A 27071-nucleotide genomic window follows, 5' to 3' on the forward strand; every position below is an offset into this window, starting at 1 on the left:
ATTGGGGGCAGGGAAGCTCCATAGCTGAGGGCCTGGCTGCTCTTTCTCGGGCCCGGGTAACATGGCGTGCTGGATAATTAATATGGATAAATTGGAAAAGGACCCCTTAGCTCAGAATATCGATATCTGTCGACCGTCTGGCGAGCTCCGTACAGTACCGAACCCAGGTGAACCGCATTGCTCAAACCAGCCGGTGGCGAACGCGAGGTTGCTCTAGCCAGGCCTGTTTATGTTTCTGATCGGGAACGGTGACGCCTGGGCGGCGATATCCAGCGAACCTAGCCTTGGAACACGACTGCCAGGTCTCCTGCCACGTTCCTCTTGCAATGGTCTTGGTCGCTCGAACGGAACATGGTGTCGTGGCGACAATCTGATAACGTCAAACTAGCGGGGGAGGAGAACGAGAGGTGTCTTATATGGTGGCATTGTTGCGTGTCTATAAATCCTCGCACCCTGCTCGAAGTGGACTTAGCATTATAGAGCATCTAGACAGCGAAGATAGCAAGTGATGACTCTATAGTTTACTCGAAAGAATAATAACCAGTATAATATATCCATTCTTACCCTGGTTGCATTTTATCGCACCGCTCTTATACCCCTTGTTACATACGTCCTTTACGCTGAACATTATACACACACCACAACCATGTACCCCAACCTCCTGAATATCTTCTTCCTCCTACCCGCCGCGGTAGTCTCGGGCGCCGCCATCGTCCCGAGACAGCAACCACTCCCCCTCTCCACCCGCGATGCCCCCTCGTCCCTGCCGCACATCACCTCGGTGCAGTACAGCGGCGACGGCTGCCCGTCGAGCGCGCCCGCCGTCGACAAGTCGGGCGACGGCTTCGACGACGTCTCGTTCCGCCTCAACGCCTTTGCCGTCTCGAGCGCCGACGTCTACTCGTCCACGGCCAACTGCGAGGTCCACGTCCAGGCCAGCGGCGCGAGCGCGGGCTGGCAGGTCGGCGTCAGCGACGTTTACGTCCGGGGCCGGCTTGTGCTCGATCCGGGGGCGCAGATGGACTTTTATGTTACTACGTTTTGGAGCCAGGGGGCGGCTAATACTGTACGTTTTTTCTTAGTTGCCCCTTGTGCTGGGGCCTTTGCGTTGCCATGTCGAGCCGTGCTCTTTCCCCTCCCCCTCCCTAATCTTCATCATGAGGAATAAGGCCTTCGAATCCAGGCAATGTCAAGTCTCAGCTGCTTTACAAGACCTTCTCCATTTATCCTTCCATGTTCCGTGCGCGGCCATGTCCAGAAACCTAACTTTATTGGCTTTTTCCCCCTCCAGGTCACCGTCCGCGGCAGCCTCAAGAACACGGGCGGCTCCCGCACCGACCAGATCGCCACGGCCCACGGCTCGATCCCCGGGGACCGCGTCGCGTGGGGCCCCTGCACGGGCTCCGCGGGCGACATCGGCATCCTCAACGTCAACTTCCGGACCGCGCTGCAGGGCGGCGGGTACGGGTCCTTCGGGGGCAAGGGCGCCGACAGCGCCGTCGAGAGCTGGGACTACGTCTGGCGGCGATGCTGAAGAAAAGTGAAGAGGGACAGAAACAGGGATAAAAAAGGAGGTGTCGATGGAGACTAGACTCGGCGGCTGTGATCGTAAGCAGTTATAATGATGGAATTTGGGGAAAAGTGTCCAGAGCTTGGAACTGGAAGTTATATAGTTATGTAAAAAGACGGTAGATCCCACAAGTGATATATACAACAAGGATACCCTGATGAAAAAATATGGGTTGAGTGCCCTTCACTTGAAATGTACCCATTCGATAGAGCAACATTACCGTATAGTCCTATTCCTAGGAAACGAAAGCCTACCTTCGTAGGTGTCACATCCGAATTTAGAAATGCAAACTCCTGATGATCTGTCGTGTAAGGGGTCTCGTATGTCCTCACGCTCATGGTCCTGATTCACTGGAGCTGTTGGTCATGCAGTTCGCTGATTAACGCCCTATGCTGTATCTGAGTACTTTTGGACACCCCCGTTCCACCACTTTTAACTTCCCGGCCTCAAATGGCCAAAACCGGGCTATGTATGTGTGGCCTCTAATTTTCGTATCGTCATCAGCTCATCCAGATTTATGCAGGGCGATCCGGCGCTGCCGACCTTCTCTTCCTCCCCACAGTCAGAGTTCGGTGCTCTTGGTTGGCGCATCCGCCTCTCACATGGTCCCGGGGACGTTGTCGTCGCTCTCGCTGACACTCTCATCACCGCTAACCTCGGCGTTCTCGCGCTCCCTCTTCTCCATAAGAGCCTGGAGCTCGGCGTCATCGGACTCGGTGACGGCCTTGGGCTCCATCTTGACGGTCAGCGAACCACCGGCGGCGGTGATGTTGGTGCGGATATCGTTGATGGCCTCTTCTAACCGGGCGATACCGGCGTTCTTGTCCAGGCATGTGTTGGTAAGGACATACAGAGGCGGCGACACCAGCTTGACCTTGACCAGGTTGTCCTCGGTGTTGCGGGCCTCGGCGGTTCGCAGAGCCGTTTTCACGGCATCGATGCCCTCGTAGCCGAAACATGTGACCTCCACGTCGGCTCGCACCTTGGTGGGCTGGGGCGTCAGGCGCTTGCCAATGTACGACTTGATCTCCTCGGCAACGGCGTCGTTGGTGAAGGTGATATCATTCCACACCTCGGGGTTCCTATAGTGGGGTATTGATCAGCACTGCGCAATGAACAATGTGGGAAAGCGCAGACTTACGTGATGGAAAGCTTGAAGGCATCAATAGCGTGGCCGAACTTCTTGTTCAGGGGCCATGCGATGGTCTCGTAGAGGGTCTCGATCGGGACCTGGGTCTTCTCGGCGACGTGGCGCATAATGGAGTGGACCATCTTGGACTTGTTGTAGCGTTCTTCGCACTTGACGATATCCTCGGGCGACACACGGCGCTTGGACAGATCGATGTAACCCTTCTCCTTGTCGACACGCAGGACGACGACGACCTCGTTGCGACCGACCCGGATGAGCTTCTGGATACTCCGGATACGTCGTCGGGACAGCTCGGAGAGCAGGATCATGCCGTCGATGTTGTCGTATTCGAGGAGCTTGACGTAGGCACCCATATCGGCGATCTGCTTGACGTTGACCATGACAAAGCTGTCAATCTCCGGGTACTTCTCCTCGTAGAAGCGACATTGTGTGAGCGACATCTTGCCGGAGGTTTGCGGGCGTGGCGAATCAATCAGGCGTGTTGGTTCGTCTTTCCTGGTCTCTCGTATCGAAGTCGAGCTCGAGTCGAATTGATATTGGGTATAAATAGAGAGGGGAGAGGAAAAAGAGTGGCCGGTGGAGGGGAGGCTAGCTTTTACGGATTGCGATAGACCACTCGGGGATAGCTACTGGGTTGGTTGCTTTGCTGCGGTCCGGGTTAGAGTTGGCGAAAATTGATTTCGTACCAAAGTGAACTTCAGCCCAGAGATGTTTGGTGGGGTAAGCCAGTGTGTGTGTGTCCAGCCCAAAACCTTCGAAATCGGCGGGGTTATTGCTCAAGCCACTAGCTGTGAGTCAAGAGTCGGTTGCGCCACACCAGCTGCCTGCCTTTTCGCATGGCTGTTATGCCCCATGTGGCTTAGTTGCTTTGCATTGCTCGAGCAAGCTTTCACAGGACTCCAGACGAACCAATCTTTCAAGGAACGATCATTGAAAACTCTCTACCTAGTCAAGCGATTGAAAGTCATCACATTATCAGTTGAGCATTTTGAGTAATCCTGTCCAAAAATGTAACTGCCACCTACTATGCACGGCTCTCCATATGCATCCCGAACTGTACACCAGATGTACAAGATTAGGTAAGGATGCTGGATGTACGTCTGCCAAGGCTTTTTCTCTCTCTTTTTGCTTATGTAGCTCAAGCTGGATTGAACGACAATTTTCATCTTCGCTTACCCAATGATGGGTACGGAACTGGACACCGGATATCTACTACTAGGGAACTGGAATTTCACATGACAGAACAGCACCGCAGACCATTCCATTTACACGCTTACACGTACCTAATTGTCGCCAAATCCGTTTGGCCCTTGGAAATGAGGTGGACCGGCCCACGAGCCGAGAAGGAGAGGGAAAGAAACTCGGAAAATTGCGGCACCGAACGGACACCAACCCAAGCTTTGCAGTTGCCAAAGCTCGCAAACCAGCCTGGGAGCTTCTTCGTCAATTCCCAAGCTCTTGTGTCGGGCTTTCTTTTCTTTCCTCACTCGTAAAACTCTACGAGCAGGAAAATCTTGTCCGTTCGAGAAAGACATTGTCCTCCCAATGTCTGCGGGCTACCTTCGCGTCGGGTCGCGTACTGGATCTCCAGTCTCGGCGCTTTTATTCTCTCATTCTTTGAAGACATAGTTGCTGACTATTTCCCTACTCGTGGGATTAATCATACCAAACTAACATTCACCATTGCTGCGTCATGAAGTGATAAGAAACGTCGCACCACGTGTCGTCGCATTCCAACCCAACCTAGGAGTTGTCGGGTGGCCACGGTCCCGTTACCATGGCTTCCTCGCAGACTATCACGTCTGCTTCGCAAATGGCCGCCAAGGCCTTGAGCACTGCAGCTGTTCATATCGATCGCGTTGCGAGCGAGAAGAGCTCATTCTCTTGGCTCGGGCTAATCGGGAGGATCATATTGTTCATCATCCACGTGCTCTCGACGATTCTGTATTGGAGTCTCAAGCTCACGACAATATCGTTCCCAACACTGCTGTTCCAGCTGTTTTCAACAAGCTTGACAGTCACCATGAACGCCACGACTCTGTAAGACTTGCCCTCCTACCCTTGCTTTGTATCGTTGCTAACTGCCATTCAATCTGCAGCTTGTTGATCATTTCGTTAGTGGTCTCTGGCGTCACATGGGTGGTGAGATATCGCTATCTAAACATGTACTCACGGCTGCCGCATGAGCCTCAACGCAAGGAACCAGACCTGGATTTACCACCAGATTCGCACGATGAGGACAGTAAGCCCGGATTGACCAACTATCTCGACGAGTTCTTGAGCGCCATCAAGATCTTCGGATATCTGGAACGACCTGTCTTCCACGAGCTCACTCGAAGCATGCAGACCAGGAAGCTCATCGCTGGCGAGACTCTGAACCTCGAAGAAGAAAAGGGCTTCTGTCTAGTGGTAGACGGCCTTGTGGAAATCTTTGTCAAGTCATCAAATCGTGGCCAGCGTTCTGATGCTGACATGGTGTTCGGCCCTGACTCCTTGTCTGGTGAAGACGAGGAACACCCTGTACCAGGGCAACAACGATACCAGTTGTTGACCGAAGTGCGCAATGGAGCACCCATGTCCTCGCTGTTCTCCATCATGTCCCTCTTCACTGAGGACGTGCAGCTTCGCTTGCCTGCGGATGAGTCATCAACTCCAGATGCTGTGAGCGGCAACCAGCGGTTTGCTCCCAATGTTGACTTGCATCCTACACGTCATGACTCAGGGGACCTTCCTTCGACCCCTTTATCTGAGAATGGTGCAAAGCGGACCGTACTGGTTCAAGAGCCGGACCGGGTCAATCCAGGATCCCCAAACACCTCAGCATACTATAAGATCCCTCATATGTCATTGGATGAGACACCAGTGCCCAAACGTCCGAAACGTCCAGCCCCCAAAAGAATTGCTACCAACTCCGCACATCCTGACCTGGTAGCAAGGGCAACAGTAGACACGACCATTGCGATCATCCCGGCGAGTGCTTTCCGGCGTCTGATCAAGATCTACCCCAAAGCTACAGCTCATATTGTCCATGTGATTCTATCTCGTTTCCAGCGTGTGACTCTTGCGACAGCTTACAACTATTTGGGTCTTACCAACGAGGTGTTGCATACCGAGAGACACATGTTGAATTACACAACATGTCAGCTGCCAAATCATCTGAGGGGCGACCCTCTGGAGCGGTTGAAGGAGAAGTTCAAGAGAGAAAAGGAGAGGTCAGGCGAGGAGGATGTCGGCAAGGGAATAGCACTCCACAACGCGACAGCTCACACACGCCGGTCCAGGTCAGGGGCGGGGTTGAGAAGAGATGCGACGCTACACTCCATGACCAAAGCACGACAAACGTCGGTGGTTGCCTCTTCAATTGCTCCGCCCCAGGAGCGCTCATCAATTCATACATCCGGGCCCGGTGATTTACTGGCCAATCTTCAATCGGCTCGTGGGGGTGGTTCCCGCGGAACCGTGGAGATACCGGTGATGCAGCACTGGCAGCCTACGGAATCTTTCGCAGCTCCCGATGAAACGCCTCTTGGGGGTCCTACCTTCAACCCTTTTGCTACCCAAAAGCGTGCACGTATCTCTATCGATCCTAGAGAGTCCGTGGATGAAGACAATTTGTTCAGACTCTCAATCCTTGATTGCGTGTTCAAGGCGATCGGTATGAACTCGGGTGGATCGTCGTCCCGTGGCCTAGACTCAACGGAAAACTCTCCACGGCTGATGTCAATGGACTCTAGAAGACAAAAGCCAGTGTTCACCAACAATGCCTTTGGCTTTATGGACTCGGTTGATGGGGGCACTGATTGGGATGCCGAATCGATGACTTCAGGTGGTGTCTCTGTGACCGGCAGTCCCAATGCACAGATGTTGGCTGCGGAATTGAAGCACGAGGTCGAGATCGTGTATTTCCCCCAGGGCTCTGTCTTGGTCGAACAGGGTGAGCGCAGTCCTGGTGTCTATTACGTGATCGATGGATTCCTCGATATTTGCGTCCCCTCCGAAGATACTGGCAGCGAAATACTTGGCTCCTCCAGCAAGACGTCTCTATCAGCAATGCAGAGAGCCGATTCAGCAACAACTCGAACTTCTTTAGTTGTCGGAGCTGGTAAAGAGGGTACAGCCTCCGGGCATACCAGATCTCAGTCCAAGATGGGGACCAAGGCTAGCCGCCGCTCCGTGGGTTTGGTAAAGCCAGGTGGTCTTGCTGGATACGTAGGCACCGTCTCCTCATATCGATCATTCGTTGACGTGGTCGCCAAGACTGACGTCTACGTTGGCTTCGTGCCTCGTGCGTTGCTGGAGAGGATCGTTGAACGGTATCCAATTGTACTGCTCACCATGGCTAAGAGGCTGACGAACCTTCTGCCCCGGCTCATACTTCACATCGACTTTGCTCTTGAGTGGGTTCAAGTTAGCGCCGGTCAAGTGCTCTTCCACAAGGATGAAGAGAGTGAAGCCATCTATCTTGTCCTCAATGGGCGCTTACGTCTCATAGAAGACAAGAAAGATGGCGGAATGAGTGTCCGCGCCGAATTTGGGCAAGGCGACAGTGTGGGAGAACTCGAGGTCTTGACAGAGTCGGCTCGCACTGGCACTCTGCACTCTATCCGAGATACTGAACTGGTCAAGTTCCCCCGGACGTTGTTCAACAGTCTGGCCCAAGAGCACCCCAACATCACTATCAAGATTTCCAAGATCATCGCATCCCGCATGCGAAATCTTGTGGACAACCCATCACAGGCATTAGGAAAGGATCCTGCCAACGGCACCTCGATCAACAAGATCTCATCCACCCTAAACCTACGGACTGTTGCCATTCTTCCTGTCACCACCGGGGTGCCCGTTGTGGAGTTTGGAAATCGTCTGATGAATGCCTTGTCTCAAGTAGGACCCTCTAATGGGGCCACGAGCCTGAACCAATCGGCTATCCTGAACCATCTTGGCAAGCACGCGTTCAACAAAATGGGCAAGCTCAAGCTCGCTCATTATCTTGCCGATCTTGAGGAGAAGTATGGGCTTGTCGTCTACGTCGCAGGTAAGAAACATAACCCTTTTCCTTCCAGTATCCCTTCAACTATGATGAGAAAATCCTATTCCAAAGCTTGCCTATGATGGCTAAATAATACTCTAATTTTTTCCTGAGTTGATTTATATAACCCTTACTTGGACCTGCAATGCTTGCTTTGTTCGTCGCTAATCTAGCAATGCAGACACCAATGTCAATTCCCCTTGGACGCAGACCTGCATCACACAAGCCGACTGCATTCTTCTTGTTGGACTTGCAGAAGGATCACCGGAGATCGGAGAGTACGAGCGGTTTATGCTAGGCCAGAAGTCGACGGCTCGCAAGATTCTCGTTCTGCTGCATGCTGATAGGTTTTCACCACCTGGCCTTACTCGGTCATGGCTGAGGAATCGTGTATGGATCAACGGCGGCCATTATCATGTCCAGATGGCGTTCAGGACAAATGCTGTCCCGGTCCAGCCCTCATCACGGCGCATCGGAGCAACCTTGAAAGCTCGTGTTCAGATCCTACAAGCAGAAATATCAAAATACACGAGTCGGAAGATGCGCCACGAGCCATACTATTCGCCTGAGTCAACCTACAAAGGTGACTTCCACCGGCTCGCCAGGCGCCTGTGTGGCAAATCCATTGGCCTTGTCCTTGGCGGCGGCGGCGCTCGAGGCATTGCCCAGGTGGGTATCATTCGGGCTATGGAGGAAGCAGGGATACCGATTGACATTGTCGGAGGTACATCGATCGGGTCCTTCATCGGCGCTCTTTACGCGCGTCATGCTGACGTCGTGCCCATGTTTGGCCTGTCTAAGAAGTTCTCGGGCAGAATGGCGAGCATGTGGCGTTTTGCACTCGACTTGACTTACCCATCGGCTTCTTACACCACTGGGCATGAGTTCAACCGCGGCATTTTCAAGACTTTTGGCAATCACCAAATAGAAGACTTTTGGTTGGAGTATTATTGCAACACTACAAATATCAGCAAGAGCCGGGGCGAGATTCACACGAGTGGGTACGCTTGGCGATACGTGCGCGCATCCATGTCATTGGCTGGCTTGATACCGCCCCTCTGCGACGAAGGAAGCATGCTTCTTGATGGCGGCTATATCGACAACTTGACGGTATCACACATGAAGTCAATTGGCGCAGATGTCATCTTTGCCATTGATGTCGGCGCCTTGGACAATGACACGCCTCAAACATATGGAGATTCACTCTCGGGGGGCTTGGGCGTTCTTCAACCGGTGGAATCCCTTTTCCACGACACCCAACCCTCCAACACTAGCTGAGATCCAAGGGCGGCTGGCATACGTTTCAAGTGTTGACGCTCTCGAGAGAGCCAAGACAATGCCTGGCTGCATTTATATGCGACCGCCTATTGACGATTACGGCACGCTGGATTTTGGAAAGTTCGACGAGATTTACGCGATGGGTCACAAGTTCGGCCAGGAGTTCCTCAACAAATTACGTGAAGATGGCGTCCTCCCAGCCGTCGTTGAAGAGACGGCAGCGAAGGCAGCTCTCCGAAGGACGATGGCACCGCGAAGAGCGAGTATTTGAGTTGTACAGACTTAGAAGGAATAGCGATGAGTTCATACATACCCAAGATAGAAATGCGAAGTCGAAATTACCTTTAAATACGAGAGAAGCAAACACAATTCACAAAACGCACCATGATAGCCTGGCTAGTGACCTAGCCGGAATAAGAACCCAGTCGATCAATTTCCCTGCGACGACTGGAGAGCCTGTTCGGCGGGAAGGTCCCATGATCAAGGAAACCAGACCGCGCTGGCAGTGGAGAACCGCGAGCTGAATTGAGGGCAGCTCGAAGCCGCCATTGGGGAAGAAGGTTGATGTCTGCGCTCTCCCCCACAAGACTCTTGGGGCTTACATCATTGCCTAGCACGGCTGCCGCATGAATTGGAGCGAACGCGCTGTCGTCAGCCATATCCGGGGGGCACCAAATTTGATAAGTGTCCGCGTGGTCGCTGTGACCACAGTCCGTATGCCGCATAATCAAAAGGAGGAGGCGGGATTGGCGGAAATACTGGGTCATTGGTATAGTAAGGCAGATTCCAGGGGATACTGTAGGCAGAAGAGGGGTAGCTTTTACAGCCCCATGCTACCTCAGTCGAAAGATTACTGGAAAATTTGGTGTCATTCGGCATGTCAAGGTCCAGGTTCTTGACACTCGAATAGCCTGTGCGACAGGGCGTGAAGACCAGATTTTGAGAGTAGGCAGCATATTACGGATATGAGTGGTGACGCAACAGAGGAGGCATAGTCAGATCAGAGTACCAGGCCGGAAGAAAGACCTGCAGGGGTTCCAGCTCGACCTTCTTGTCGCGACAAGCTCGCAGGAGCTCACTCATCCACACCAGCTCGTTCGCTTCATCATCCCAGGAGAACCAACGGTCGAATGGATTTTCATGGGCACTGAGAAAGTGAGCTTCAGTACATTTCTCCAAGGAACCGCTGTCGACAGAACTTACTACTGAACGTAGTCTCCACCATGGTCCACTAGCTTGTAGATCCTCCCATGCTCTTGTATGTGCTTCCTCATCCCGTCGCGCGTATACCTCCGGTAAGGGAGGTCCCACGCAGGATAAGAGCTGGGCGAGTAGTTGTTTGCTGCCGAGGAGTTCTCAGAACCGTCACCAGCGTGTTCCTGGCCGCGGGACGCGCAAGCACGGCAGAAGAAGCCTTCCTCCCATGTTTGTGACGTTTCGTCAAAGTATGGCGCCCGGATGATGGCGACGTAGCTCGATACGTCAGGCTCGGCGCTTCGGTAATCCAGGATGCAACAGCCGTCGCCGTCGTCGCCACCCGCCTTGCCGCACTGCTGACGCTGCGTGTCATGTCTGGCGAAGAAGGATGTGCGGTCGAAGGCGATCTGCCGCTCCCTCATGACGCCCTCACCCATAGCCCCGTAACTCCCCCGGAGGCACCGAGACGTGGGGGAGACCCGCCGCGATGGCGTCTCGCTGCAGACCCGTGCTCAGCGCTCGCCTCCGTCGGCCGCCGCCGTTTGGGAAGATGGCCTTCCGGTACCGGTCCGACCGCCAGCAGTGGTAGCATAGACGCTCGGCCGTGATCAGGTAGAAGAGGTCCCCAAATCGGCCGCAGCAATTGCACTCGGGACTCCGGATACTCGCGGCCAGCTGCCGGAGGCCGAAGCTGCGGCAGCGGAGTTGGAAGACGGCGCCCGCCAGCTGAGGACACGAGACCACCAGTTTGAAGTCTTGGAGGGTCGTCACGATATGACCACAGGACCTGTTGGTCCCGACAAAGGTGAGAAGAGAGCACATGTCGAGCTCATACATGATTTGTTGAAGGATCTCCAAAGGCAAGGCATTCAAAGTGCCGAGCTCTAGAGGCCATGGCGGGCGATCACTGAGAGCTCTCTCGTGAGATCGAAAGAGCCTAACAGGGTTGATCTGTCCGTCGGGGGTCCGCCAGTCACCGACAAATAGACCTGGACGAGGGGCGCGGAAGGTGTATTCGTCGAAGTCGGTGGCGACCTCGCCGCCACTCACGGACACGCAACATTCTTTCGGGGGCTTGCTGGTGAGGTAATCTTCGTCCATTGCTGAGCAAGTCGACTTATATGTGAAATGTTGAGAATAGGAATGCGGCATGACAACTCGACTTCAGGAGAAGTTGGAGGCCAGGTGTTAAAATACATATCTCCCGTCTGAGCAGGTCTTGGCGAATAATGGTCAACCACATACTAGAAAACTCGGGCATTATACAGCAAGACCCTTGACACGTGGGATTGCGGGTCTAGACATCCGAGGGTCCTTTGCCGAAAGTGCGGAGGGCCATACACTGTTAGTCTGGATATCCCATCATCCCTTATCTCTTACATCCTTTCGATAATCCCCGAATAAATCATGGTGGCTTCCACGACCAATCAGTCAGGAGCGGTCCCAATCAGCAACATGATCGATGGCCAGACCAACGCACCATTCTCCCAACGTGGGGGAAAGGCTGGCGACGGCTTATCAGCTTGATACTCCTGGCATTCCTCGGTACGGTGCAATGAATTAAGGGGTATATCGCATTCAACCTGGGTGGGAATCCTAAGCGACCCAGATGGCCCCCTGCTAGTACGCGGGGGAACATGGGACACAAAGATGGTATGTTGCCATTGGTCGATTTCTTGGTTTTATCTTGAGCCCTGCAGCTGCTTCTTTCGGAGCTCATATGCCGAGGTCTGATTCGCTGGGATAGAGTGCGAGAGTGCGTGTGCAGGCGAGGAGCTGCCCAGAGATCAAGCAGTTACACCAACCACACGTGGGGTGTTTGGAGGAGCAGTCTAGGCCTGCGGAGAAGGGATTTCAAGAATAAGGAATACCATGTGGCTTTTGCCAGTCGCCCGATATTGATTACCCGAGTTGGATGGTGGTCAACTGACTGACATTGTACTGGCTCGCTTGGTGATGGTGTCGGGAAAGCACCGTCGTGTGTCACACCACTATGGCTTAGGTAATCAGGCTGCTTGCTTTTGGATGCGCCTGTGCGCGCACCCTGAGGATGGATACACCCACGCCCATTCAGACCCACCCAACTTTCCTCCTTGTGTTGTTGCACACAGCTCCTTCCTTCTCCTCAACTCCCTGCGTACCTACCTAGGTTAGGCACTTACAAAGGCATCAAGGCAATTAACTGGAAGGAAATGGCTTACCGCCAGCTCCTCCACTTTTGCAGGGATGCGTCACATCAAATTCGGCAAGAGTGTGACGATCTGCTTGCTGCTGCAGAGGCTGACCCGTACCCCCAGCGCCACCAAAGCCTGCTGGGTTGCGCTTCAGCATTAGTGAGTCTCCTCTCTCGGCAAGCTTCCGTCTTGGCCAGTCTGGAGCATCCAAACACCTCGGCTGCCGACTTGTTGATGAAGAGGTTGGGAGATATCCTGTCCCTCTCCTACTCCAAGTTCTATTGTTTCCTCTTCAAGGACCTGCCTGTCTATTGGCGCCAGCTTTACACCGATGCCAGCATTCTCAAGTTCCATCTGCTGCTCTTGCGGGCAACCGATGCTGCTCACTCGGACCAGCAGACTCTATTCTTGGAGGAATCGGTTGTAGCTGAGCTCGTCAAAACCCTAGACTTGGCTTTGATATTAGCAGGGGCTGCCGGTGAGCAGAGAGGTCGCGTCTGGGTTGGTAAGGCTTTAGACCTGCTACATGATGCTTGGACGTCAATGCAAGCAGAAACAGGTGCCAATGCTGTTAGACCAGCGAAACGGGTCAAGCTCGATGACAAGGGAGATGACCCCAGTCCGTCAGATGATATCCTCTCCGCCGCCGCCTCCTTTTCCAGCTTCCAGCCATTCACGCCCCCTGTTGAGAAACCCATCCCCCGTCGTCCTGCTATGTCTGTCGAGTCTTTCCAGACGTACATGGATAACCCGCCAGACTCGACTCTCGGACCTGAGCCGCTGATTTTCACAGATCTTGTCCAAGACTGGCCTGCCAGGACCACACACCCGTGGGACAAGCCCGCTTATTTGCTGTCTACAACCTTTGGCGGCCACCGCCTGGTTCCCGTAGAGATTGGTCGGAGTTACGTCGATGAGGAATGGGGCCAGAAGCTCATTACCTTTGGGGCACTCTTGCGAGACTATATCGATCCCTCCTTGTCCCCCGATCACACAGTTCACGACGACAAGAGCCAAGCTGGCAAGCAGATAGCGTACCTCGCTCAGCACCCCTTGTTAACGCAACTTCCCGCACTCCGAAATGATATTCTCATTCCAGACTTGTGCTACACATCCCCACCGCCGCACCCTACAGACTCTACCAAGGACCAACCTGAAGTAGACGAGCCCAAGCTAAATGCATGGTTCGGTCCGCCCGGCACCATCACGCCGCTCCACAATGACCCTTACCACAACCTGCTGGTGCAGGTAGTAGGGTGCAAGTACGTCCGTCTCTACTCGCCCCTCCACACGGAACAGATGCAAGCCCGCGGCAAGGAAGACGGCGTCGAGATGAGGAACACTAGCTCGCTCGATGTAGGCGTCCTCGAAGGCTGGGACCAGCCGGCCCAGGATCGACAGCCCAGTCCTGACGAGCAGGCTTCCGAGGAACGCTTGCGCAGGGCGTTTAAGGATGTGCCCTATGTAGACTGCATCCTGAACCCAGGTGATACCCTATATATCCCCATAGGCTGGTGGCATTACGTTCGAGGTTTGAGTGTGAGCTTCAGCGTCAGCTTCTGGTGGAATTGATTGACATTTAGATTATTGGTGAGCAGAGAACCTACCACTACTTGATAATGCACATTTGCTCATGCTAGCTATGAGCCCACACTCCCACGTGCCTATATTCACATCATTGCTGAGCCATCTATTCGCCTGGTAATACATCAAAACAACATGATACGACATATCAATACAGTGGATCTAGAATAATGTGCATTTACGATACGGTGGCGAATATAAGCAAGGGGATGCCTACCTAAACAGGGTTCAAAGTATTAAAATAGTCACCAGTGGTGTACTCAGCTATGGCATAACCAAGAATGGAACACTAGTTGGGAACATAGCGTTAGGGTAGTAATGGTATGTGGACGGGAGGAATATTGGTTAATGATTAGTCCATACAAACAGCGTTGTATCCAATGGATGAATCCACTGCTCAATCGAGTATGTCACTGTCCAACTGATGATTCTATTAACAGCTGCCTGTCCTGCGTCCAACAGCGATTCCATCTCCAGCTGGTTACTCCGTGGTACCATTTACTAATCCCCTAGATATTGTCCACTATCCCATTACTAAGAATACCTTGCTGTCGTTCCACCCCCACCGTTTATGCCGTACTGTATGGATTAATAACTGTTTATAATACTGGCATAATCTTTATTTATCCATATTTACTAAATATAATGGCTAGGTATTTATTCGATTAATACCTAAGCTGCCCTGGAATGGATGCAATGCCTAATCGGACAGATCGGGAACCAGTTGGTCATCCATAGAGAGTAATGCCAAAAGCAGCGTTCTCGCCATTAAGGGGATGCTAATACTAGACTAACCCCAAGTGCCGCCACCACCGGATCGGCCGCCACGTCTCTGCGCACTAAGTCTCCAGTCGTCTTCGGCCGCATACTTGTTGTACAGGGGCTGGATACGCTCCGCCTGCTTCCGCTTGCTCAAGCGGTCGGTAGGCGCGACCTTGAAGAAGGTCGGCGCGGCGTCGACGAGCCACTTGGACTCAATGGTCGTGGTCGTCTGCATGTACTCCTTGCTGGTAAGGACCAGCGTGTGATAGATGACCCACTCGGCCTGCTTGCCAAAGAGGGCCGAGCTCGGGTGCAGGTAGACGGGCGTGCCCTCGATGAGCGTCTTGTAGCCCTCCTGGGGGTCCTTGCGCGCCGAGTTGCGGAAAAAGCCGGCGCAGAAGGCGCGGCGCACCTTGGAGGTGTCGCGGCCGCAGCTCACGATGGCGTGCCTATGGCGCTTCATGATGTCTACAATCTGGTCCCGGACCTTCTTAGCGCGCGTCATGGAGCGGGCCTGGATGAAGTTATCGTAGCACCAGGGGTTGGAGAAACCCTCCCGCTTCCAGCCGTTGTACACGTTGAGCAGCGTCAGATGGTCGCCAGAGGGGTCGTGGAACTTGGCCTTCTTTTGGTCTGCCACTTGCTGCTTCTCCTTGGGCCGGTAGAAGATGGATGGGATGCTGAGCATGGCAATGATGCTGAGCACTTCTTCGGTGCAGCCGAGGTCGACCGAAGCAACCAAGACCTTGGCAAGCGATGGTTCCATAGGCAGATCGGCCATCCTTCTTCCCAGCCTGGTGAGCAGCCCCTCGTTATCTAGACAGCCCAAGGCGTACAACTCTTCCAGGGCTGTCAACATCGTGTTGGTGGGTGGAGGGTCCATAAAGTCGAAGTTGAGAAGGTCGTTGATACCCATGGCCTTTAACATGAGAATCGTAGATGACAGATTCTGTCGTTGAATTTCCGGTATGGTAACTGGAGACATCTCCGTCGAGAATGCCTGCTCAGTATAGAGACGGAAGCATTTACCGGGTCCAGTACGCCCAGCACGACCAGCTCTCTGGTTGGCTTGGGCTTGGGAAATGGGGGTAACGATGAGCGCATCCATGCCGAGCTTGGGGTCGTAAGCATTCTGCTTGACGAAGCCAGGATCAATGACATAGTAGATGTGGTCGATTGTGATAGAGGTTTCGGCAATATTCGTGGCAATGACGACCTTACGTTCTCCGGGAGGAGCCGGATCGAAAATTCGACTTTGCTGCTCGTTAGGCAAGGCCGAGTACACGGGCAGAATGTGCAAATGTGGCACATTCGGGAGTGCTTTCATACGCTCGTGTAGAATTTCACAAGCAGTGTCAATCTCTTCCTGGCCCGTCAAGAACACCAGAATATCTCCGGGGGGGCTCCGTCAAGTGGATCTGCATAACCGTGACGAGAGCAGAGTCGAGGTAGTCCGACTCGGGCTCTTTCGAATACAGAATTTCCACGGGGAAAGTTCGTCCTGGAATCGTGAAGATGGGGCATTCGAAGAAGTAGGAAGAGAAGCGATCGGCATCCAGCGTTGCCGAGGTAGCAATAACTTTGAGATCTGGTCTGTTTTTAATCGTCTTCTTTAGCAGCCCGAAGAGGACATCAGTGGCGATGGTTCTTTCGTGAGCCTCGTCGAGCATGATGACCGAGTAACGCTTCAGATCGGGATCGACCAAGATCTCTCTTTGAAGCATGCCGTCCGTCATATACTTAATCCTGGTGGAAGGGCCGGTAACGTCTTCGAAACGAATCGTATAACCAACTTCGTCACCAAGTTGGCATCCGACTTCTTCAGCGACACGCTTTGCAACAGACATGGCAGCCACACGTCTGGGTTGTGTACAGCCGATCATGCCATTGTTGGCAAAGCCAGCCTCCGCCAGGTATTGGGTAAGTTGCGTCGTCTTTCCTGAGCCAGTCTCGCCGACGACGATAAGGAACTGGTTCTCGTGGACGGCCTTGATAAGCTGGCTTCGGAACGCATAGACTGGGAGAGATTCCCTCTGCTGTTTGATGGTCATATTTGTCCGTTTCCCGAGAGGTTCGCTCTTGGCCACTCGCTTCCATTCCGGTTCGGCTTCCGTCTTTGGCGCACTCATCTTGGATGCATTTCTCACATCGCTGGCGAACTTCCTCTGGTCCGGGTTTGCCATCGGGTCGTTCCATTGCGTTGACAAATCGACATTCTTGGAATCTGCTTCCGCTGCTTCGGCCTCAACCCTTCGAAGCTCCTTTCTTTCCTTGGCCAGATTTGTGCCCGACATAGCAGCACGGTTCAGCGACCCGTCTGGAGCCTTGACCACGCGAATCGGGGAGAGTTCTAGCGACTGTTTCGTTTGGCCAACGAGGAAAGGCGGTTCTTCGTCACGGACCTCAATATCAATGTCCTGTTCCAGCTCCATGTCGCCTTCGCCTCTCAGCGTGGCATGATAATCCTCTTCCAGGTCAGGGTAATCTGAGGCTTTGGCCACGCCCGATGCGATCAGTTGCCGTATCTCCCACCTTTCAGGCGATGTCATTCGCTTCTTTTGACGACGTGGCTGAGACGCATACTCTGCCAGAGCATCGGCATTTGTGTCTGCAGAGCCGCCGCCATTTCTACCTCGTCCGAGAGCCATCGAGTTTGCACCGGATCCAGCGCCGACCGCTTCAAAGTTCGCACCTAGTCGAATCCGTGATTGCGGTACGAGATCCTGGCCCGACACTTGATCCACTTCCTTCATGGAGAGGCCTATGCGGTTGCCCTCGATCTTGGTGACCTTGACCTTTACAGCCTGGCCCTTGGTAAGCAGGTCTTCCGGGTGGTTAACCTTTTGGCCTTCAACTAGCTGTGATACGTGAACCAGACCATCCACCTTCCCTCGGACGCCGTGCAAGTTGACGAAGGCGCCAAACTCTTTCAGTCCAGTGACGTGGCCTTCGTAGACCTTGTGCAGGATGGGTTCATTGTCCACATCAGGTACAGGTCGCCGCTTGAAACCGTCGTCATCGTAATCATGCCTCCTAAGTTTGTTGTCTCGTCGATCCCGCGACCGTCGCCGCCGCCTGTCACGGTCATCAGGGCTCCTAGTACGCTTCCTCGAGGACCTCTCCCTCTCCCTCTCCCGCTCCGGGGCGCGTGCCTTTGGCTTCGGCGCGAGGTCTTCTAGTAGGGCGAGAGTATCGTCGATGGCACCGGCTTCGTCGTTGGGGACTGGCTTGTCGGGTATCGCGAGCCCGGAAAACAGCGACTTCTTCTCCTCGAGCGTTCGGTGGCGGTCCTCTGAGCCGTCGGTGGCGCTCTTCTTCATCTTCGGGTGCATCGTACACACTAGTCGGTCGATGCTGTCGAACAAGCTGTCGGGCCATTTGGAGCCTCCCATGCCGGCCAGCTTCTTCTGGAAGTCATGGCGGTCTTTGCTCTCCCGCCGCTGTGCGATGATGAATTCTGCCAGCGTCCTGTTCTTAACCCCCAGATGGTTATTCAATTCGGAGGTGACTTTGGACACCAATCCCAAAAGCTCGAGCTGCTCGAATTCATCCATGGCTGTCGAGGTCGAGGTCGATGTGGTTGTGCAGGTCAGGTGTGGAGGGAAAAATAAGATCAGAAGCAGTCGACTTTTGCTCTAAAATGCACCTACCGTCCTTTCCTTATATAAATTTCCGACGTGACTCATCGGAGTTGCCTCCAGGTTACTCCGGTAGGGTAAATATAAAATTCGAGCTTCCCAAGGATATACGAAATGTTTACTACACACATTCCCGAAGGTTATTTACCTCTTGTCTGGTGGATTTCAATTCGCGAAGCGCAAACCCGTCGCCAATTATCCCATGGACCATGCAGCAAGCATAGCCGCTAATTATCCCATTACGACCAGTTATGCCACTAGCTACCCGATGGCTCCAGATTACGTAACTTCCTTTGTGGGTCTTTGTATTCCGTTGCCAGCCAGCTATCCCACTTGTTGATCTGTCGCCGGAATCTGTGACCACAGCATGGGAATCAGTCGATATATCTAGCATTAAATCTGCAGTTTCCATCAGTCACAGTCACATACACGTCCCCCATCTGACCTTTAGTCGTGGCCGATAGGTTGCCGACCTTGTTACCCAACCTCCAGAACAAAATGTAGAATCTGCGGTTTAGGCATCTAGTGAGACAACATTTCAACATTGAATAATACAGTTTACATGTAGTCAGTGGTCGGATTTTGGGAGGAGGAATTCCCGACCCATAAACAGGCCCAATGGAATCAACCTGTGCCTGTTTTCAAAACCGACATTCTCAAGTCAAACTAGCGCCAATATGCCCGCGCTTGGGAAGCACGTAACGCGCACTCTTTCAGGAGACCCGATCGGCCAAGTAGGCTTGCAAATACTTGAGTGTATTTCATATCCGTTTCTGTAGGCGCATCGGACTAGTCACGTACTGGGCTGTCCCCATGTCCGCGGGTGAGAATTGGACAAGGATACGACGAAGTGCAGAAATACGTGCTTGCCAAAGTGCGATGTCGACAACGATTTATGATATGGGAAGCGAGAGGCGGAGCTCCTGTGGCCTGTTTCTGCACTTTCGTGAAAGGTGAAGGGTTATCGGCACCATCAAAAAGTCACTCGTGGGGCGTACATGTAGAAGACGATATTCAGCCTCAGTATTGCTTTGTCCGCAACATAAGATCATCCAGGCATCAAGGGGCTTACGGATCACGTTCGGCATGCCCATTCGCAGATAGCAAAATCGAGAGGCTGACGGAGATGAGAAAGGGAGAAAACCTGGAGCGTTAGTATCCGAACCTTCGCGTCTTGTTCCACAGGGCCTCCAAACTTGCGTTGCGGTCTTCTCTTACTCTTCGTGCTTCGTCAACTTCACCAGCCCGCTCATATAGTTGGCCTAACAAGATCAAACCACCCAGTACACCAGGCCCTCGTTTCCCGACGAGATCCATAGTTAAACCAAATGCCTCAATACACTGTGGATATTGTTTGACGCTTAACCCTCACTCTCATGCAATCTATCCATGGACCTGTTCACTGACGTTAAAGCCATCGAATCTCCGGGCATCACCTTGTCGTACTGAACGCCAGTGACCGAATTACAGGTCCAACTGCCAGACACAGGCACCATGGACATGGAATGAGGGCAGATGTATGTGGCTTCCCCCTTGAAGTAACCACTCGGTAAGTCTACCAAAGGTGGGGAGGAATCTGCCATCCCTGAACTCGGAGGCAGCCAACATCATGGCAAAATCGACATAGTGGAGAAAATGATTGGAACCCGAGGGACACTCTTTTGTGTATAAGAGCTCAGCTCCAGCGGTTGGGGGGCCTGTAGAGTGCCACAAGTAATGTAATGTGGATGGGCTCCTTTGTGACATTTGGGGTAATGTTTTATGTACTATCATTGATATATAAGTAACAGAGGAGTTGCCAGGGAGCTTAACTTATAACATAAGCAATACAGACGCGCTCTGGAAGGGGGACAAAGTCGCAACCAGGGCCTTCCCATGTAACGAATAAAACAGTACGACTCGTTTCCGCAATTCATACAACGATACAAACACAACGCATGAGAACACAGTCCCAGCTCATGTAATAAACTCCAAGTCTTCCGATCGGGCGCATTACTTCCTTCAAGACACCTCTAATGGCCAACGACAGGGTGATATTCGCCTTATAACCGCACCTTCTCCATTTGCAGGGGCGGGGGCCAGTTCTCCTTAGTCCTGGGTCTGGATCTTGTTGTCGCCCTTGACAGCTTCCGCATACGTAGGCGGCGCATTGTTTCCAGCCGAGCTGCTACCAGCCGCCGCGGACGAGGAGCCCCCTGCGCAGCGCCGCCGCTCTGATTCGTCGCGCCGTAGTTCATCACGCCCTGGTCCTGGGGCTTGGGCTGGACGCTCTGCGGTTGTCGGCGCTGCTGCTGCTGCTGCTGCTGCTGGGGCCCGCCGTTGCCCTGGACGAAGACGTAGGTCACGCGGCCGCCTTCGGCGTCCTGGGGCACGCGTTGATAGTCGTACAACTCTTCGGGGAACTTGGCGATGATGTACCAGGCGTGTAGCAGGCCGGGGATCTGTTCAGGACAAGAGTTAGTGATGTCGCCTGCAAAGAGCAATCGGAAGAGAGTAGTCGTGTGGACGTACGACACCGAGCATGCAAAGCAGGATGTTGATAAAAGAGTCAGCGGAGCAGAGCCCGCGCTTCACCCAGACTGGAAAACGTTAGCAAGAAAAGATTTGTGATTGTCGTTGCGCGCTGCTTGGGCGACGATGTAGAGCCACCGCCGATCCCCAGGCAGCCGAATGCCGCGATGGTGGGGGGCAAGATGACGTACCTGCGAGTGGTGGGAAGAGAATGGCCAGGACGGCGAGAAAGCAATCAGATGAACACATGGCGGTAGATGTTTCTCTGGTAATTTCTCCAACGAAGTGCGTAAAGAAAGCGAGTTTGCGATCACCAATAGTGCGGCGATGTAGTTTGGTATGTATGCGATTGGGGGATGAACATGAGATTAGTCGAAGCGTTGGAGACCTCTGGATTGCGTTGCCTGGAACTTGACCAATCCAATGACCCGTGGGGCTCGTGCGATGATGAGCGCTAGTGGCGGGGCCGACATGAGACTCCATGAGACTACGGCAGGTCATTCGTACCCCCGGGGTAATCATGGACTATTATGTAAGCAATTCGGAAGACTACTGCATGACTTGCTGTTCAACGCCACGCTTTCTCATGACTCGCAGCACGGGTGTTTCTCGTTAAAAGTCATATTCAGTAGACATATACTTCTAAACTCCAAGTACCTCTTAACCTTCAGACTCCCTATCCATCTTTCTCGCTTCCTAAGCTTGGTCTGGCCCCTGGCCGACCACCATTTCACCCCAAACAAGGGGTGTACTCTTTTTCTACGCCCGTGGTAAACGCAAACTCCTGTTCCATCCGACTTGTGTTTCTTGTTCGCGGGACACATGGGACTGTTCGGCAAGTGCTCGGGCAAGTCGAATTCGAAGGTCTGGTCGGCTCGCATGTCCTCCCAGCGAGGCACCGAGATGGGGACCTCCCACCACTCCTTGGAAGAATTTTTGGATTCTCCATGGTGATGAGTCTTCCCGCCCTTCTGATTGCTAGGCTCAGTAGCTCTGTGAGTCGATGGTTTTCGTGAAGCAGAGGGCTCTTGCTGGTGGCGCAGCGGCGAGCTCGGATGCTTTTCTGGAGATGGATGCTGGCCGATGTCGAAGAAGAAGGACCGGCCTGGGCGCTCGTCGGTGCTTTCGCGGAGATGAGGCGTATCAACCCGTGTCGCTTCCTATACGTTCTCGCCTTTGTTAGATACTCACCTTGGTTGGAACATCAGGGGGGGTGCTCACGCCACCAGGGAATTCCTCGCAATACTCCTTCGCGCTTTCAACATATGGTGCTGTTTCTGAGACGGGAGTGCTTTGTGGTGTGTGACCCCTCACTAGTTCTAGAATAGAGCTAGTAGCACTTGCATCGGACCCAGCCGAGGCTTTACGATGCCAAGGACTCTTTCCGAAGAGCTTCCGCTGCCGCGCCCTACTGTTAGGGCTCTTGTTATTCTCCTCGCGAAGTAGCGTGGAGATGCGGGAAAGGGGGCTGGTATGAGTCCCAGGATGTGCTAAGCGCTGTTTGGCGCCCTCAAGGGTGGTCTGAGTATACTCATCATTGTTCCTCGACTCCTTTTTGCTCGCCGACTTCTGTAGCAGAGTGTCAGCAAATGAGGTTTTAGAACGAAGAGGGTTACAGAGACGTGTCGTAAAACCTCGTACCTGACCCGGCCTGGGAAGAAATTCCATCCAAGATTTCCTTGGCTTGAATTGGGGCGATTTGAAGATCTTGAGAGGAGACCTTAGGGGAGATCTCAGAGGAGATCTGACCCGGACACTGGGCGGTGTAGGTCTCGCCGTTATAGCCTCGCTCCCACTCCCACTGCCATGGGGCGCTTGCTGAGGGCTCTCAATGTCCGAGGCGGGAGTCAACGGAGGGAGCGAGTGGGCTGCTGATGAAGAATCGCTTGTTAACGCGGTAGGCTTTGCCCAGGGAAACGACTTTGGGCTAGGATCGTTTTGTTCGCGACTTCCAAGTTCTGGCCGCTGCAGAGATGCAACATGGGCCTCCTCGGACAGCCAGGGACTTGCGAGAGGGGCCTTGCTTGCACTTTCAATCGCAGTTTCCAGGACTTTGGGACTGCTGTGGAATGTGGAATCAGTCTCCCCAGTTTCCCGGCTCGAGCTGTTTCTGCCTGACTTCTTCCTCCATTTGAAGTGCCTGGTGCTGTGGCTGCTGTGACGAGTTGTGTCCACACGCTCACGTTCTGCCCAGTAGCCACCAGGAAACCATACCCATTCGTACCCTTCCTTGGGCGGTCGGGGCGGGTCGACTCCGAAAGAAGGGGTTGATGGACTGTGTAATGGCGAACCGAACGATGTCGAGAGATGCAGATCCCTCAAGCTCCATGTTGCAGGAAGTGGCCGTATGAAACCGGGAGTAGGAGAGCTCGTGGCGGGATTTGTGATCGAGGTGACAGAGGAAGGCAGTCTGCTCATTGGCCCGTCCATAGCGGAGATGCTTCGCCTGAGGGACCGCCGCTATCGGCCTGTGAGCTCTTCGTCACTCGGAAACGGGCATGACTTCGGACTGATACGATCTTGCGATTCCATGTTCGTCAGGCCGGTCCGGTAGGAGGCAGCTGGGTCGCAGGTGATGTGTAGTGGAAGGTTGCGTTATGTGTGCCTTGTATTTAGATTTCTCTGATCGGCCGGGAACAAAGGCAGCATTGAAGTCATAGGCATTGGATGATGTAGGATTTCGTGCAATATGCAGGCAGGATGTGCAAGTGTTTGGCAGCAAGTGAAACCAAGGCGCCATTTGCCATTCAAAACGGCAAAAAGCAGCCGATCATGATATGTAGGAGGACCCGTAGGAGGTAAGGAAGTATGCAAGGTAATGGTGTATGCTCAAAGGTGAATGGAGTGGAAGCAAATCGTTGGAGTTGAGTAAGATTATGGACACATCCGTTTGATGCATTGCTGTAAGGGCCATGAATACTAAGCGTTGTTGTGTTAGGGAGGAAAGGTCGAGCCGTGACAATTGCACAGTCGAGGGATCAGGATCGGCATCAAAGGCAAGAGCACACCACCAAACGGTGGTGCTTTCCCCAGCTGATTAGTATCGAATATGACGCTAGAACGAAGACTTCCCGAGGAACTTTTGCCTATTTGTATTAGGTGCTGGATAAGGAGGGATTGGACACTGTAAAAGTATATCTATAAAGCTGAGTATGCTACATTGCTGCTGATAAATGTCATGAACACCGTATATGCAATGCATGTTTATCTTACATGGCTTTCTTTAACCGTGTCTTAGGGACACTGTATCAACATCTGTCATGTCGACTTTCGTAGGCCCTTGATGGTCTCTATTTCTGCAGGATCTTCAAAGAGAGGTTCCTGGTGGCCTTCTTCGTCCCAGTCGCCTACGGTCTCGTGCTGGATCTTTTCTTTCCCAGCGTCCCCAAGAATTTGGTTCATCTTGCGGTCGCGAGTCGCGAGACGCTGGCGAACCTTCGATCTTATCGCGCGGCGCGACTCTTGTGTATAGACAACTTCCGCCAGCTGGCTATCGATCCTCTCTTCTACCATTGCCTTGATATGAAAGGCGAGATTTTGGCTGCGGAAGACACCCGAGTATCGATAGCTCAACCAAAGGTAAAGCGTGATAGCCTTATGAAGTGACTCCAGGCGGCTGAGGTATGCGGCCGGTCCATCCGAATAGGTTTCTTTCTGGAGTTCTAGAAGCTCTAGGTCAAGCTCAGGGATGTCTAGCACATGTCCCCCCGCCATATTAGAGACGCATCTTGCCATGGCCTGCAAAACCTCTGGGCCAGACCTTTCCCTCAGAGCGACGGGGGCATTGAGGAAAACACAACGGTCATAGACCGACATGGGGTAGGGCTGGATCAGATCAGCAATTTCAACCATTTCCCCCAAGCCGCACATATGGAAACGATGTGATACCCCTGCGATATCACGAAGGCGCAGGAGGATGTAGCTGAAAGCGGTGGTCGGGGGGAAGTAAGATGAGAAACGTTCAAGTACAGACGGTGGTATCTGTATTCCGGCAGTCTCGAGTGGCTCAGGTTCCCGGTTGAAAGATTCTTGAACAAGACTCAAATCGGCGGCGTCCAAGCTTGTTACAAGGCCCATTGAACCGTTGCTGGGCTTTGGTGGCACTGCAGGCTCGACAACAGAGCCGTCTTTGCTATCGGTCTTCATCGCTTGCGAAGCGGTTCTGAACCGCCCTGCCCGGCCACCGATCTGCTTGATTTCAGATGTGCTCATTGCACGATATCCGTTTTTGTCACGCTTATGCGTTTGCTCAAAGATCACACGCTTGATTTCCAGGTTCAAGCCCATTCCGATGGCGTCGCTTGCCACGAGAAAGTCGTAGTCATTGTCGGGATCGTTGAATAAAGCAGCTTGTTGTGCGCGTGTCTCTGGAGGCAAGGAACCGTATACTATAGCGCAACGACGGTTTGTCGCCTTTTCAACAGCCTGCTTGAGGGCGTGGAGACCAACACGGGAAAAGGAGACAATGGCATCCCCTTTTTGCAAATTCTTAAGGTTGTTATCCAGACTTTCGCTCATCGTTTTCAAAGGGCTCAAACGTTTGTAGCGATGGACGACGCAATCATCACCTATGGTGTCACACAAGGATTTGATTAATTCGACGACACGTTCCTCGCCGCAGAGATGGACCTCGGTCGCCTGTACGCCAAGGAAAGCCTGGGTCCAGGCCCAGCCTCTCTCGTTGTCGCCAATCATTTGAATCTCATCGATGACGGCGACGTCGACTCTATGATTTAGAGGCGTCATCTCCACCGTGCAACTACGGAAGTAGTTATCCTCATTTTCGGGTATGCGCTGCTCCTCTCCTGTGATCAACGCACAGGGTTTGCCTTTGGCGGTGAAACGTGAGTAGACTTCGTGGGCTAGCAGTCGCAAGGGCCCGGCGTATATGCCCGTCTTTGCGTTCTCTAGAGATTTCAGAGCATGGTATGTTTTCCCGGAGTTTGTGGGCCCGACATGTAGATGTATTGTCCTCTTCATAGCCCTCGTGGCAGGGAACCATTCGTATGGGAAACGGAAGTCGGCGATCTTTCTGTGCGTGGCCGCGATGCTCCTGGAAAAGCGCGAGCGCATCAAGAAGTTTTGGAAGGAGTATCGCAGCTCCTTGGTGAGCTGGGGAACATCCCCCTCGATGAAAGCATGGCGGAGGGCGTAGAAGAGAGGGTTGGTCGTCTTGCTAATGGCATTTCTCCGACTCGCCAGGTCGCAAGCCTTGTGAATCAGATTCCGGAAGGAGTCGACGTTGTTCTGGAGCTCGGATTCGGTGGTGATTCCTAGGGCGGCAAATTCATCTTTCTTGTTTTTCCAACCAAAGTCCCGCTGCATGAGCTCATCGTACTTGCTGGTTGCTAGCCTTCGGAAGATGGCATGCGTCCGAAGACTGTTGCTCGATGTGCCACTCGTCTGGCTCTTGATCGTATCCCGTATAGAGCCTCCCCTATCGCTGGAATACTTGGTTATGTTGATATGCGCCGAGGGCGGGGTGTCCCTCGATCGTGGGATGGACGTCGAGAAGCCATGGCTGTAGGTGGCTCGGAGGATACAGCTTGACCTAGCCAGACCAACTCTGCGTATTGAGAGCATGGCAGAGAATTGGCATGTAAGGAACCATGTTAAGACGCTTGGAACTGCCAGGCGTTGTCCGAGGAATCGGAGGAGTTGTCTAGAAAGTCCCACTTACGCCACTTATCGCGTTCATCGACTTTTGCGATTCGCGACCCTGCCAGGCGCTTGTGAGGGCAATTCTACCTAAGATTTTTTTGTTATCGATAGGGCGACACAAGGCAAGCCGGGCAAGGGACAGGGGTGAATGGATCATGGATCGCCTGCAATGGATGCCTAGCGCCCGTTAGAGCATCAGCAGTACCTAAAGTAAGGCTAGGTACGGTAAACATCGCTGTCGTACAGCCCGTAACACCACTGTTAGAAGGCCAGTGCGCACGTCGTCATGCTGCAGGTGCGACTCGCCGTCTCGCCCGTGGTCAGCATGGCCAGCCTCCGTCGCAGAACCCGTCGCAGAACCCGTCGCTTCTGCCCGTCGTCCACATCATTGATGTTATGCGGGCTCCCATTGAACAATCCACTAGACGATCCGATTCCCACACCCTTACCTTACCCCGGATTCTCGATACATCATTTAAGGAATAGACAACAACGGCCTCTGCCTCCCTATCCCATTCCT

General features: G+C 53.3%; 10 protein-coding genes across 10 annotated transcripts; 3 read left to right on the forward strand and 7 right to left on the reverse strand.

Annotated features, from left to right (window-relative positions):
• Positions 1 to 646: 646 nt before the first annotated feature.
• PG986_006181 (uncharacterized protein) lies at positions 647 to 1534 on the forward strand (the record flags this gene model as incomplete). The annotated part of the gene is made up of 2 exons (XM_066842403.1): positions 647 to 1066; positions 1292 to 1534. The coding sequence occupies 2 exons, from the start codon at positions 647 to 649 to the stop codon at positions 1532 to 1534; spliced, it is 663 nt and encodes a 220-aa protein (XP_066702265.1).
• Positions 1535 to 2168: 634 nt separating this feature from the next.
• On the reverse strand, positions 2169 to 3160 carry PG986_006182 (uncharacterized protein; the record flags this gene model as incomplete). Its single annotated transcript, XM_066842404.1, has 2 exons — positions 2169 to 2652; positions 2712 to 3160. 2 exons carry the CDS (start codon positions 3158 to 3160, stop codon positions 2169 to 2171), a joined length of 933 nt encoding a protein of 310 aa, XP_066702266.1.
• Positions 3161 to 4497: 1337 nt separating this feature from the next.
• PG986_006183 (Lysophospholipase NTE1) lies at positions 4498 to 9295 on the forward strand (the record flags this gene model as incomplete). Its single annotated transcript, XM_066842405.1, has 4 exons — positions 4498 to 4760; positions 4820 to 7752; positions 7928 to 8979; positions 9071 to 9295. 4 exons carry the CDS (start codon positions 4498 to 4500, stop codon positions 9293 to 9295), a joined length of 4473 nt encoding a protein of 1490 aa, XP_066702267.1.
• A 931-nt stretch (positions 9296 to 10226) lies between these two features.
• Positions 10227 to 10643, reverse strand: PG986_006184 (uncharacterized protein; the record flags this gene model as incomplete). The annotated part of the gene is made up of 1 exon (XM_066842406.1): positions 10227 to 10643. One exon carries the CDS (start codon positions 10641 to 10643, stop codon positions 10227 to 10229), a length of 417 nt encoding a protein of 138 aa, XP_066702268.1.
• Positions 10644 to 10650: 7 nt separating this feature from the next.
• PG986_006185 (uncharacterized protein) lies at positions 10651 to 11322 on the reverse strand (the record flags this gene model as incomplete). Its single annotated transcript, XM_066842407.1, has 1 exon — positions 10651 to 11322. One exon carries the CDS (start codon positions 11320 to 11322, stop codon positions 10651 to 10653), a length of 672 nt encoding a protein of 223 aa, XP_066702269.1.
• A 1091-nt stretch (positions 11323 to 12413) lies between these two features.
• PG986_006186 (uncharacterized protein) lies at positions 12414 to 13967 on the forward strand (the record flags this gene model as incomplete). Its single annotated transcript, XM_066842408.1, has 1 exon — positions 12414 to 13967. One exon carries the CDS (start codon positions 12414 to 12416, stop codon positions 13965 to 13967), a length of 1554 nt encoding a protein of 517 aa, XP_066702270.1.
• An 802-nt stretch (positions 13968 to 14769) lies between these two features.
• Positions 14770 to 18295, reverse strand: PG986_006187 (uncharacterized protein; the record flags this gene model as incomplete). Its single annotated transcript, XM_066842409.1, has 2 exons — positions 14770 to 16071; positions 16169 to 18295. The coding sequence occupies 2 exons, from the start codon at positions 18293 to 18295 to the stop codon at positions 14770 to 14772; spliced, it is 3429 nt and encodes a 1142-aa protein (XP_066702271.1).
• Positions 18296 to 20421: 2126 nt separating this feature from the next.
• PG986_006188 (uncharacterized protein) lies at positions 20422 to 21139 on the reverse strand (the record flags this gene model as incomplete). Its single annotated transcript, XM_066842410.1, has 3 exons — positions 20422 to 20820; positions 20891 to 20958; positions 21082 to 21139. 3 exons carry the CDS (start codon positions 21137 to 21139, stop codon positions 20422 to 20424), a joined length of 525 nt encoding a protein of 174 aa, XP_066702272.1.
• Positions 21140 to 21549: 410 nt separating this feature from the next.
• Positions 21550 to 23422, reverse strand: PG986_006189 (uncharacterized protein; the record flags this gene model as incomplete). The annotated part of the gene is made up of 4 exons (XM_066842411.1): positions 21550 to 22050; positions 22112 to 22459; positions 22532 to 23336; positions 23394 to 23422. Coding segments are annotated over 4 exons (1683 nt in total), but the record flags the coding sequence as incomplete, so codon positions are not given.
• A 726-nt stretch (positions 23423 to 24148) lies between these two features.
• On the reverse strand, positions 24149 to 26473 carry PG986_006190 (ATP-dependent RNA helicase suv3- mitochondrial; the record flags this gene model as incomplete). Its single annotated transcript, XM_066842412.1, has 1 exon — positions 24149 to 26473. The coding sequence occupies one exon, from the start codon at positions 26471 to 26473 to the stop codon at positions 24149 to 24151; it is 2325 nt and encodes a 774-aa protein (XP_066702274.1).
• Between the last annotated feature and the right edge of the window lie 598 nt (positions 26474 to 27071).

The sequence above is a fragment of the Apiospora aurea genome (assembly GCF_038362705.1).
Source record: "Apiospora aurea strain CBS 24483 chromosome Unknown utg000004l_segment0_segment0, whole genome shotgun sequence".
Lineage (NCBI taxonomy): Eukaryota > Fungi > Ascomycota > Sordariomycetes > Amphisphaeriales > Apiosporaceae > Apiospora > Apiospora aurea.